Below are 13,227 nucleotides of genomic sequence, written 5' to 3'. Positions count from 1 at the left end.
TAAAAACACGATGTTTCTCAATGGAACTGGTGCTGAAAATAAAGTGAGCTGAGTTCTGCAGCCAGGGGGGCTCAGGATGGTGCCCTGTGCTGGGGCCTGGGCAGATGGAGGTGCAGGGGATGTGTTTGTGTCAGAGCTGGCAGCACCCAATGGAAAATTGTTCCTCTTATCAATTGTGTAATCTTTGGCCAAGAAATCTCAGGTGCTGTTTTAAAGCCCTGGGTATAAATACCCTGATCTCCTCCCAAACTCCATTCAACACTCACATCAGGCTGTTGATGTCAGGCATTCTGCATAATCCGTTTTCCAGACTTAGGGCCCAGCTGGAATTGGATTTGACTGATCGGATTTCTTTCTGCTCTAAAGTGGGAAACAGGAAAAGGCAAATGCCACCTGACTTTTCTGGGCTACCATCTGCTCCGGGTTTGATGCCCCTGCGGCTGGGCAGGACCAAAGGGGGAATAATCAGGTTGGAAGGCTGGAGCTGGAGCTGTTGTTGAAGGGAAGAGGGAACAGGAGCCAAGGAGGCGTCACATCCTAAAATACCGCAGGAAATGCATCCCTGGAGGAATCTCTGAGCAGCAGGGATGGGGGAGGAGAGAGGATCCTGCACCCAGCTCTGTGCCCAGCCCTGCCCTGTGAGCAGCTGAGCTTTGGGCAGGGGTAGGGTTTGTGTCCAGGTCATTCCCGAAGCACCTGGGGCCAGGTTCCCTTGGAAAATGTCCTGTGGAAAGGCAGAGTGACCTCCTCAGCCCCGTGCTGGGCACTGCAGGCACTGCCTGTGCTCTCAGTGCTTTTCACGGCGCTTGTGCTCAGCTGTGCAAAATTCCTTTCCTTTCTTTCCTCCCTTTCCTTCCTTTCCTCCTTTATTCTCCTTCCTTCTTTCCTTCCCACCTTCCTGCCTGCCCTTCCTCCATTTCCTTCCCTTTCTCTCCTTGCTGTCCTTCCTTTTCCTTTCCTCCCTTCTTCCCTCTCTTTATTCTTTTGTTCAGAGCTCAGTGCACCCCAGGATCTCACAAAGTGTCACCTTTAAAGCTCCTGCACTGGAGGATGCTCAGGGCGCCGGGGAGCGCTGGGGCAGAGCAGGAGAAACCTGCGGGAAGGAGCCTTGGAAGCGCCTGGAGAGCGGCTCCGGGCCTGGGGCTGCTGGGGGAGATTCCCCGGGTTTGGGGTGATTCCTCCGGGTTTGGGGTGATTCCCCCCGGTTTTGGGGTGATTCCCCCCGGGTTTGGGGTGATTCCCCCCGGGTTTGGGGTGATTCCTGCAGGTTTGGGGTGATTCCCCCGGGTTTGGGGTGATTCCCCCAGGTTTGGGGTGATTCCCCCAGGTTTGGGGTGATTCCCCGGGTTTGGGGTGATTCCCCGGGTTTGGGGTGATTCCTGCAGGTTTGGGGTGATTCCCCCCGGGTTTGGGGTGATTCCCCGGGTTTGGGGTGATTCCCCTGGGTTTGGGGTGATTCCCCCCGGGTTTGGGGTGATTCCCCGGGTTTGGGGAGATTCCCCGGGTTTGGGGTGATTCCTCTGGGATTGGGGTGATTCCCCGGGTTTGGGGTGATTCCCCCCGGGTTTGGGGTGATTCCTGCAGGTTTGGGGAGATTCCCCGGGTTTGGGGTGATTCCTCCAGGATTGGGGAGATTCCCCGGGTTTGGGGTGATTCCTGCAGGTTTGGGGTGATTCCCCCGGGTTTGGGGTGATTCCCCCCGAGTTTGGGGTGATTCCCCGGGTTTGGGGTGATTCCTCTGGGATTGGGGTGATTCCCCCGGGTTTGGGGTGATTCCCCCGGGTTTGGGGTGATTCCCCCCGGGTTTGGGGTGATTCCCCTGGGTTTGGGGTGATTCCTCCGGGTTTGGGGTGATTCCCCCGGGTTTGGGGTGATTCCTGCAGGTTTGGGGAGATTCCCCGGGTTTGGGGTGATTCCTCCAGGATTGGGGTGATTCCCCCCGGGTTTGGGGAGATTCCTGCAGGTTTGGGGTGATTCCCCCGGGTTTGGGGTGATTCCCCCGGGTTTGGGGTGATTCCTCCGGTTTTGGGGTGATTCCCCCGGGTTTGGGGTGATTCCCCCGGGTTTGGGGTGATTCCTCCGGTTTTGGGGTGATTCCCCCGGGTTTGGGGTGATTCCCCCCGGGTTTGGGGTGATTCCTCCGAGTTTGGGGTGATTCCCCCCGGGTTTGGGGAGATTCCCCCCGGGTTTGGGGTGATTCCCCCAGGATTGGGGTGATTCCCCCCGGGTTTGGGGTGATTCCCCGGGTTTGGGGTGATTCCTCTGGGATTGGGGTGATTCCCCCCGGGATTGGAGTGATTCCCCCCGGGTTTGGGGTGATTCCCCCCGGGTTTGGGGTGATTCCCCCCGGGTTTGGGGTGATTCCTGCAGGTTTGGGGTGATTCCCCCGGGTTTGGGGTGATTCCCCCGGGTTTGGGGAGATTCCCCGGGTTTGGGGTCCCGGGGCCGCTCCGGTCCAGGCCGGCAGGGGGCGCTGCGGGACGGGCGGACACGGCGGGAACAGCGGGATGGGAACAGAGACCCCAAAAATCGGGATGGGAACAGAGAGATCCCAAAAATCGGGATGGGAACAGAGACCCCAAAAATCGGGATGGGAACAGAGATCCCAAAAATCGGGATGGGAACAGAGACCCCAAAAAGCGGGATGGGAACAGAGATCCCAAAAATCGGGATGGGAACAGAGAGATCCCAAAAATCGGGATGGGAACAGAGAGAGGGAGCAGGATGGAAGGTGGATGGGGCAGGGATGGGGACAGGGACAGCCCTTGCAGAATATCTGGGTTTATAAATAGAAACGTGGCCGGTGGCAGCTGCTCCCTGCAGCTCCTGGGTGCAGAGGGGAGCTCGGGCACTGCCCCTGCCCAGGGGATGCTCACAAAGCCCACGCTGAGCTCAGCTCCCTCCTCGTGCTGCTGCAGAGCCAAAGGGCTCTGAGTTTTGTGCTGGGGAGTTTGGTTTTGCTGCGAGAAGGAGAGTTCCACTCTGAGTGAACAGCTCAGCCCACCTGTAATGGGGTTTGCAGTGCCCATGGAGGGCTCCTGTCCTGTCCTGTCCTGTCCTGTCCTGTCCTGTCCTGTGCCTTGTGAGCCCGAGAACAGCCCCAGAGCAGCTGCTCCTGTACTTGTGTGAGCCACTGAATCTGCCCTGCTGGAAACAGAGGGATGCACTGGAAGAGAGAAGAGGCACGACCAGAAATTATATTGTAAAACATCTTTATTAGTTCACCGTAGGACTGGAAGTAGAAAAGCTTCCAGGTAAAACTCAGTCAGTGAAAAAGACACACAGGAAAAACGGCCAGGAAGCTGTTTGTGAATTGCAAACACCCAGTGCTAAATAACAGAACCCTCAGCTGGGCAAGAGATCCTCGCTGGTGTGCTGTGCTGCCTCACCACGCCTGGGGCTCAGGGCTCAGGAGCATCCAGGGGCTCCAGGGGCTCCAGGGGCTGAACCCCGGCCCCAGCCCCGACCCCAGCGGGGGCACCCAGCAGGAATCCTCGGGCACCCAGGGGGGCTCTGAGTCTCAGCCCTCTGTAGCAGCTGCCCCCCAAACCCCTCACAGACGTGGGGGTCAAAGCCTCCCACTGCTCCTTTTCCAGGTGGTGAAACGTGCAGGAATCATCATCTCCCTCTCGGTTTCTGCACTGCTGATTCCGCTTATCTGGAAGCGCTTCCTTCCTTCCAGATGCCTCAGGGAGAAACGTTTCCTTACAGTCCGGGGGGTTGGTAAAGAAAGGCACCATTCGATGTTTTTAATGCTTTTAGACAAAGAAAAGCCACTGCGTTCACCCCTCCCCTTTCTCTAGCTCATAAAGGCTTTGTTATCACTAATCACTGCTGACCAAATAATAACGAATGGGGGAAGGAGGGACCAGAACCGCTGATTCCTTGCTCTGGAATTACAAAAGGAAGGAGAAGCTTTGGAGCTGCTTTTCCAGGACCCCTCTCACCCGGGCCAAGTCCTGGACCCCACTGAGGGGTGTCAGCCACGGCCTCGGTGGGAATTTTGGGGTGTTCTCGGAGGGTTCTTCACCTGCAGAGCCTCGAGCTGCTCCCCCTGCCCGGGCAGCAGTGGCTGTCCCCTCCCCGAGCTCAGCATCATCCAGAGGCCATCCAGGGTCAGTGTGGGACCCTCTCCTGGCAGAGACCTCTCCTCTCAGCGCTGCCCGTCCAGCCCAGCTGCCAGGGGAGCACAGGGACAGCGTCCTGCCAGCTACTGGGCAGCCTGGGCGTCCTGCCCCGCCTCGTGTGGGTTCTTGCCGTCGTTCTGGATCAGCCTCACGATGTGTGTCAGGTCCAGGCTGCGGGTCAGGATGTCCAGCAGCATCTCGTCCTTCTGCACGCCCTCCATGAACTCCTCCAGGGACAGCTCCCCTGCAGGGCACACACACAGAGCTGTGCTGAGCCCTGAGCTCTGCACTGTGCCCAAAGCCCCCACAGATCCCACCCTGGCAGCCCGGAGGGGATGGGGAGCTCAACCTTCACAGGAGCCACCCTGAGCCAGCCCTCCCTGCCTGGTGTGCGGCACATCCAGCACAGGAGCTGCTCTGGCAGCCTGGGCTGCAGGAGAGGGGCGAGGCAGGAGCAGGGCAGTGCCCGAGGAAGGGCCTCACCATCTCCATTGATGTCGATTTTGTTGAACACCATGTCTGTGAACTCCTCCGCCGTCATCTTCTCGTTACAGCGGTTGATGGATCGAATGGCCTGGAGGGAACGAGGGGCACAGAAAATCACCGAGTGCTCTGCAGTCTGTGTCCATCACAGCAAGTGGCCAAGTGACCAGACATGAAAGGCCAAGCTCATTTTCAGGGCTAGAACTTGTTTTCAGGCAGTCAGGCTTTGAAAGGAGTAAGTCCTGCCTAAAATACTGGAAATTAAAATCACCTAAACAGGCAATGAATGCTTTACAAGATTTAGTGGGCATGCTGGGGTAAGCCAGAAGCCACTCACCTCTGAAAACCCTGAGATTAAATTCAAGTGCTTATCTCAGCCCCAGTTTCAGTGAAGAGGGTTAAACAAGCTGCCAGGAGGACAAGGGTGTCCGAGGGGTGTGGGAGGCAGCTCCGGCCGGGAGCTGGACCAGGACAGCAGCTTTGGGCAGCAGCTTTGGGCAGCAGCTTTGGGCAGCAGCTTTGGGCAGTGGCTTTGGGCAGTGGCTTTGGGCAGCAGCTTTGGGCAGCAGCTTTGGGCAGCAGCTTTGGGCAGCAGCTTTGGGCAGCAGCTTTGGGCAGCAGCTTTGGGCAGCAGCTTTGGGCAGTGGCTTTGGGCAGCAGCTTTGGGCAGTGGCTTTGGGCAGCAGCTTTGGGCAGTGGCTTTGGGCAGCAGCTTTGGGCAGTGGCTGCTGCCCACGGGGTTCACTGGGCTGGAAGTTCCTGCTCCAGGCTCCCTGTCTCCCTCTCCCAGTGCCCATCTGTGTCAGCAGTGGAAGAGCTGAGCCCACTCACTTTGATGATGTTCAGCAGCTCAGCCCTGTCGATGCAGCCGTTCCCATCCACGTCGTAGAGCTTGAAATACCACCTCAGCTTCTGATCCACCTTCCCCTTCAGCACCAGGCTCAGAGCTGCCACATATTCCATAAAATCTATGTAGCCATCCTAAAAGCAGAGGGGGAGAAGCTAAGGTGAGGTTAAAAGCAGAGAGTCAGGCAGTAAGGGATTTTCCTGGCCACTTTTGGAAGTCTCCCCTTGGAACTGGTCCCTCCACCTGAGAGCAGGGAGGGGTCTGTGGAGCCTGTGGTGAAAGCTCCACTTTAATCCGTGCAGAAATGTTGTAGAATCACAGAATTCTAAAATCATAAAGGCCTCCAGGATCATCAGGTCCAGCCTTGCACCGTTACCTGCTGGAAAGGCCCGGACTGGCTGGGTGGATCAGGCGTGGGGACTGAGAGCTGGCCTGTGCTCAGGGAATTAACATGCCAGGCATTAATTACCAGCCAAAGCAGTGGGAATTCAGAGGTCACAGAGGTCTATGCAGATGAACCCTGATAAATTACCCAACCTCATCCTGCCTGCACACACCTACAGCTCCTCTCTCCTGAGGGGGTCTCCTTTCCAGGAGAGGAGAGAATTCAGGGGTGACCCCAGCACGCTGCTGACATTTGGGGCTGGGAAGGTGTTTCTCTGTCCCTGTGCCATTTCCACGTTTGGAACACAAACACTTTTATCTTTGACTTTCCTCCGGGGTGTTTTTCCAGCCCAGCTCGCTCCACGGTGTTTGAGGTGTCCAGCTGGAGCCAGGATGGTGGCACCACTGCAGAGCTGCTGGCCGGAGCTCCCAGGCCACCAAACCTCCCCCAGGCACTGCCCAGGATGCTCACAGCTTCCAGGAGGTTGTTAAAATGCCTCCTGCCCACCACAGAGCTTTCCCATGCTCTGAAGTGGCCTGGAAGGGCTGAGAAGCCGAGTGGATGTGGCACAGGGGACACAGCTCCGTGGTGACCCCGGCAGAGCTGGGCTAGCAGCTCCCCATGAGCTCAGGAGCCCTTTCCAACCTCAATGATTCCATGGCTCCCACCACAAACCAGGGCAGGGTTTTGTCAATGAGCAAAGGTTCCAGGGGAGATCATCTGCTTTATCCACTGCTGCAGGAGCCAGATTAGCTACAAATAGCACTAAACCCATTCCCAGCAGGATTTCCTGTGCATCAATTCCCTCTGCAGGCATGCACTCAGACAGGGCAGTGAGCAAGGGGAAGGTCAAGGAACAAACCAAACACCTGAAGGATTTAGGGCCTGATTTGCATTTTTGTCAATGGGATTAATGCCACTAAACCCTTTGGGTCGCCACTAAATAAATTCCTCATCTCCAAGGAGGTGCAATTTCGGGTCATTTGCAAGTAGAGGAGGATGCAGTTTCCTGTTAGAGACGCAGCATCCATCTGCTTCCCTGGCACAGCTCCTGAGCTGGGGGAGCAGCATTCCCAAATATCTGTTCTGGGGCTGCATTCCCCAATCCCTGCTCCAGGACTGCCTGCTCTGGGCTCAAAGCCTCTCCATCCATGGAATAAAATCGGCCCCAGTGAATTTTACATTTTCATTTTCATTTCCATTTACTGCATTTACAGTTCCAAACAATGCAAACAGCCCATCCCTGCATGAGTGCAGCCCTTGTCCTCACTGACACAACATCCAGTGGCCAAGGATTAAAGGACACTCCATTTTAAAGGGATCAAAGACTGCCAGATAAAACCCCACTGTTTTAAAAGGAAAACATCAGTTCTGGGAGAGGAGCAGGCACTGGCTAAAGAGTTTTCCTGGCGTTTTTCACGTTCCAGAGCTGATTCTCCAGTTTATGAGGCCACAGTAAATCAGGCTCAGAGCAGTTTGTCTCACACCCACCCAGCCCCAGCCCGGGGGATCCCAGGGCACAGCCGATCCCTGCCCGGCCGAGTGGCAAGGACAATATTTACCTTATTAAAGTCAAACGTCTCAAACATTTGCTCAACGTATTTGTTCGCTGCCGGACTCAGGTTTTTCAAGCCAAAAAACTGTTTGAACTCGTAGAGGGTGAGCTGGCCAGAAGGACACTCCGTCATGAACTTCTTGTACCACTGGTGGCACTCGGTGGTGCTCAGCTCCTCCACGGTTTTCCCGTCCATGTTCCCCATCTCCACACCAAGCTCTGCTCCCTTTGCAGCCAAAAACGGAGCGTTTGTGAAATTTAGGAGGGAAAAAAATTCACAATTCTGCTTCTTTGCCTTCAAAGCCCAGATGTCCCCAGCACTGCAGGGGTCAGAGCATCAGGAACACCTGAAGTGCCTGGTGCTGCCCAGATTCCAGCGGCGATGGACACAGGAGACTCGTCCTCCTGGGGAAACCCAAAAGCACAAATCCCTCTTTGGAGGGGAAGGTGATATTTAAGTAGCCAGCAAATCCCTCCCCAGCCAATAAGGTTGGGGGGCGGTGGGCTCCTGCCAGGCATTAAGAGTTCAGAGTTAAAATAGAAAAGAGGTAAAATGGGAAAGTCTTGCAGATTACAGGCCCAGCAGGAGATTAGGAGGGTGGAATTTTCTCTGTGATGAGCTAATCTCTTAATCCACTTCATTTATCGTTTTTGGGGGGGGTGGTGTCACATAAGCAACAACTTTTGCAGCAGAAGCAGAGTAAGAAGAATGAGGGAAAACCGCTCTGAGTCCTCTGTGCTGTTACTGCTTTTTGCTTTCCCTTCCCTTCACTCTGACAGGATTTCAGAGAATTCCGGAATTCTGGGGCCTGGAATTCAGGGAGGGCGAAGTTCCACTGGAGATGCACCAGGAGGGTAAATTTGGTGTGAGGAGACAAATATAGAAACATAATTGAATGGGAAAGGTTTAAGTGCTTTAATTGCAGACAGGAGGAAAGGGAAGGGCCCTGTCCCCCAGCTCCAGGGGTTCCATGTCCAGCCCTGGTCCTGCCAATTGAGAGGTTTTTCCTCAAAATTGTCCCACTCTGCTCAGCCCAGCAGTGTGTCCTGGCTGCAGAGTTACAAACCCAGCTCACACCTGGGCAGTTAGACACAGCTTTAAAGATTCTCCACATAAATACAACCAAATCCAATGCTGTTCTCACTTTGACACACAGCATTCTGAGAAGTACTCAGGAATTATCCTCAGAAAGCATCATGGGCCAGAGCCTCTGAGTGAATGGATGTGAGTCTGTCCCACAGAGTTTATCCATACCACACAATTTATCCATACCACACAATTTATCCATGCCACACAATTTATCCATAACACACATTTTATCCATAACACACATTTTATCCATAACACACAATTTATCCATAACACACATTTTATCCATAACACACATTTTATATCTAACAACCTCAGTTATCTAACAAGTCATAGAGCCTAGTGCTGCTTCTGCACCACAGTAAATTTGGAATAATTCTGCTAAAAAAAGCAGCATTACACAATCGTAAAACACTTAGGGAAAAGGAATTAAGCTGAGGAGCACTAATTGGATGTGCTAATTCTGTGCTCGGTCCGGGCCCCTGGTGTGCAAGGTGAAGTTTCAGTGAGCTCAGCCCATGCTGTGCTGAGCCAGGTGAGCTGGCCCTGGTGGCCCTCGCTCCGTGCCCTGTGCTGTGACACCCAGGGCAGGGGTGCAAACCACAGGAGGAGTGGGGCAGGGTTTGCAGAGCAAAATCCACTCTGCAGATTTTGCTGGGGAGCAGTGGCAGAGCCTCCCCACCCATCCCCAGCCCGCTGCCCGCTCTGCTGGGACACGCAGCTGCCGCTTCAGGGCTTTATTGCCTGGGCTGGGCTGCTCTCAGCTACGGTTTGGGGCCGTGGAAGGATCTCCACTTCACGGGGTCCGTGCTCTCCAGGCCGAGGCGCCGCCGGCCGTGGCTGGCGCTCTCCTGGAAGCGGAAGCCACAGAAGGCTTTCTGCGAGGTGCAGAACGGGGCCAGCGAGTTGGGCCACTGGGGCTGGTAGAACACGAAGCCCAGGGAGCTGAGGGGACGGTCCCCGGCGTGGACAATGACCGGGACGAAGCGAGAGCCCAGAGGAAGGGCTGGAGGCGGCCGGTTCCTCGACCTGGGAGGTGGGTTGGTCATCTCTGGCATCGCTTTGGCCTTCTCCATTCCCTTGGTTCTTGTGTGGTCTTTGCCAGGGGCTTCTGGTGCTTTAGCCACCTGTGGAGCAGAGGATCCAGAAAAACACGTGGTGATTGCCACCATCCCACGCCTGGACAGCCAGGGAAGCTCCTGCAAGGGCAGCCAGGGCACTGCAGGTGCTGAGGAGCCAGGGGTTTACACATCCTTAGCCAAAAATCTGAGGTGGTGCTGCTTAAAGCGAAAGGGAATTTAAACTCAAACGATGTCTGGGAATATGGAAGTGACTTTAAACAGACACTGAGGGAATGGGAACGATGAGACACAAAGGACTCGATTCTCTCTTGACTCCCAGTTCCAGCAGTGATAAATGCCAGCAGCACACGCTCCTGGCAAAGCTGTCACCAGCCACAGCCATGGCAAACCTGCCTTGAAAATGGTTCAGCACAATCTGAGAGGATGTAGCAGTGCTGGCAGAACCTGCCACTGTCCTTTGGAGCACCTTTGGAGCACCTTTGGAGCACCTTTGGAGCACCAGCTCAGCAGCTCTGGGTCCCCCTGCAGGGACCCCACCCCTCCCTGTGCCTCCTCCTGCTCTGGGAATTGCTCCCAGCCCAATTCCAAGTGGATTTTCCCCCCAGAAATGTGCCAGGCTGGGCACAAGGACCATGGAAAGAGCTCGTTTGGCCTGAGCATTTGCAAGAACCCTCTGCTGAGGAGGGGGAAGGACACGAGCCCCAAGCCACACACGGGTGACCCAGGGCTGTGCTTGACTGCAGAGATATTTCTGCTGCTGTTACCTAAGCATGACTCAGTTATCTTGATTTCATTGACGACACCCCTGTGCAAATGGAAACTGGCTCTTCCCTCAGCAATTAGCCACTCCACTCCTGCCTGTCTTAAAGAAGTGCTTTGCTGTTTGCTTATTTTTAACCTTGTAAAGAGGTTTCCTACTTTCCGTGACGTACTTGGTGCTATTTCTGTTCACTAGATCCTAAATCTACTGGAAGGGGAATGCCTGCTAATTGTTTAGAGATCTCCTTAAGGCCTGTCAGGGGAATCACCACATCCCTGCATGTTCACCACCTCTTTTTGTCACTCATTTCATGCCAAATGCCTGAAAGGCTGGACCTCAGCACACAGGTGTTGTTTCAGCAGTTGCTGCCCCAAGGAAACCTCAGTCCATTTTTCCCCAGGGCATATAAAGATGGGTTTTTGGCTCCTGAAAAGCAGATTTAACACCACCACAGCCATTTCAGTGAGGTTTGTGCAGCCCTGCTCTGCACTTAGATCGTTCAGAAGCTGCTGTTTTCACACGTGTGTGCTGCTTGCTCCTGGCCATTTTCACGTTGGAAGAGACAAGTACACGCAGACCGTGCTGATGCCTCTGCACCCACCCAGCAGGAGCACTAAAGTCATGAATTCGGGGTGTGGAGGGGAGGCTGGAGCTGCCCTGGCAATCTGATTGCCAAGTCATGCAGATGCCTTCAAGATGAGCAAGCCTGGCTGGGCTCTGGAGCCCTGGAGTCACCTCAGCGATGGGCAGGTCCAGCCAGGGCGTGCTGAGCTCTGCTCCTGCCATGGGTCTGGCTGCCCAACGGGTCCTGGTCATCTTCTGGGGCACCTGGAGCTCTGCAGAACCTCCTCCCTGCCCGGGTGAGTGCACCTGCCTGCCTGAGCCCTGCCTTGGAGGGGAAGCACCAGCTTAAGGTCCCGGTGCTATTTATGGCACTGCCAGCGCTCCGTGCCTGAATGAAGAGTCCCACGTAATCCTATTGCACCTGCTCCTACGTAGAGAGATCCCTAATCCCTCCCAAACTGCTGCTGTCTGCCAAGGCAAATCCCCCAGCTGTGTCCCAGGGAAAGGCTGGGGAGCAGGAAGGGTTCAGTGCTGCTCCCTGGGGAGGAGCTCCCTGGGCAGGTGCCAGAGTCCATCCTGTCCCTGCTCAGGGGCTGTGCCCACGCCAGCAGCTCCTCTCCTGTCCCCAGAGCCATCCTGGAGCCATCCTGGAGCCATCCCAGAGCCATCCTGGAGCCATCCCAGAGTCATCCTGGAGCCATCCTGGAGCCATCCCAGAGTCATCCTGGAGCCATCCCAGGGCCATCCCTGATCTATCCCTGATCCATCCCTCATCCATCCCTGTTCCATCCCTGATCCATCCCTGTTCCATCCCTGTTCCATCCCTGATCCATCCCTGTTCCATCCCTGTTCCATCCCTGATCCATCCCTGATCCATCCCTGTTCCATCCCTGATCCATCCCTGTTCCATCCCTGTTCCATCCCTGTTCCATCCCTGATCCATCCCTGTTCCATCCCTGTTCCATCTCTGTTCCATCCCTGTTCCATCCCTGTTCCATCCCTGTTCCATCCCTGATCCATCCCTGTTCCATCCCTGTTCCATCTCTGTTCCATCCCTGTTCCATCCCTGTTCCATCTCTGTTCCATCCCTGTTCCATCCCTGTTCCATCCCTGTTCCATCCCTGTTCCATCCCTGATCCATCCCAGGGCCAGCAGCCGCGCTCTGCTCTGAGCTCTCGGCACCATGGGCCCAAGGCGGCTGACGGCAGCAGCGGGATTTGCACAGCAGGGATGGGATGGGATGGGATGGGATGGGATCCATGGGATGGGATGGGATGGGATGGGATGGGATGGGATGGGATGGGATGGGATGGGATGGGATGGGATGGGATGGGATGAAGCATCTCTGACACCACTGGGACCTTGCCAGGCCGTCACCCTCGGGGCCAGGCTCTGCAGCCCCGAAGGGGACAGGGTGGGACAGTGTCCCTCCTGCCCAGCCCAGAGCCTGGCACACCCACCTGGGACGGATTCTCGGTGATGGAGCCCTGGAGTGTGGAGCTGTCTGGGGTGGAGGAGGAGACAGCACTGGGGCTGTGGGCAGGGCTGGCTGTCAGGGCTACCGGGGCCATTGTGACCCCAGGGGTCTCTGTGACCACGGGGCGTCACCGGGGTGCTGGGTGTCACCAGGGACAGAGCAGTGCAGGGGCTCAGCCTTGGGGAGCAGGATTTACAGCCCTGGGACCCCAGTGCTGCCTGTGCATCCTCTGCTGGTTCCCTGTCCCTGGGAGCCGTTTGCTGTTCTGCAGCCACTCCTGAGGGTTTCTCCTCCCATCCATCCCTCCCTCCAGGTCTGGCCAGATCTGCCCTCACTGCACAAACCCTTCTCAGACCTGCGAGTGCAGCAGGAACCATCCACATCTGTGGGTGCAGCTCCTCACCCTAATGCAAAAGCAGATTGTTCTGGGGTGTTTACCCAAACTGGGATCAAAGGCAGCCTCACACTGCGATGTGTTACATCACAGCAGTGCTCACATGGCTCTTTCTATGCCATAAAATCTGCTGGAGATCTTCCAAGTGCTTTCCTGAGCTCTGTGCCCAGCCCACCAGTCCCTTTCACTGTGTGGCCTCAATCACTCAGGAGTGAGTTGTCCTTCCTTAAAAATACAGCCCAGCCACCCAACTCGGCAGCTTTCCTGTGTCTCTGGAGCCTGCACTCCTCAGAAGCCTCCGTGCCCAGCAGCACACCCAGGCTGCTCCTCGTGCTGCTCCCGAGCTTTCCCTGCCCTTCCGAGGGGAGCTCTGTGCCTGGCTGGGAGGTGCAAGGTAAAGAACAAACATCTTTCATCTGCAACAAACAAATGGGAATGCGCACAGGAGCCTTGGCAGAATTGC

General features: G+C 55.8%; 1 protein-coding gene across 7 annotated transcripts; it reads right to left on the bottom strand.

The window, feature by feature from the left end:
- Nucleotides 1-3,195: 3,195 nt before the first annotated feature.
- On the bottom strand, nt 3,196-12,815 carry LOC111939806 (guanylyl cyclase-activating protein 1). 7 transcript variants are annotated; one of them, XM_086861968.1, is made up of 6 exons: nt 12,354-12,627; nt 10,334-11,218; nt 7,405-9,614; nt 5,442-5,591; nt 4,611-4,701; nt 3,196-4,371 (listed from the first exon to the last, which is right to left on the bottom strand). In XM_086861968.1, exons 3-6 carry the CDS (start codon nt 7,600-7,602, stop codon nt 4,211-4,213), a joined length of 600 nt encoding a protein of 199 aa, XP_086718094.1. In that variant the 5' UTR covers nt 7,603-9,614; nt 10,334-11,218; nt 12,354-12,627; the 3' UTR covers nt 3,196-4,210. The 7 variants fall into 7 exon arrangements, with proteins under 7 accessions (XP_086718094.1, XP_086718096.1, XP_086718095.1 ...); XM_086861970.1 differs by having other exon boundaries at nt 10,334-10,427; nt 12,354-12,431; XM_086861969.1 differs by having other exon boundaries at nt 11,065-11,218; nt 12,354-12,422.
- Nucleotides 12,816-13,227: the final 412 nt, after the last annotated feature.

Source organism: Cyanistes caeruleus, chromosome 24 (genome assembly GCF_971803275.1).
Source record: "Cyanistes caeruleus chromosome 24, bCyaCae1.hap1.1, whole genome shotgun sequence".
NCBI classification, from domain to species: Eukaryota; Metazoa; Chordata; class Aves; order Passeriformes; family Paridae; genus Cyanistes; species Cyanistes caeruleus.
This window is presented reverse-complemented; position numbering and strand designations above follow the sequence as displayed.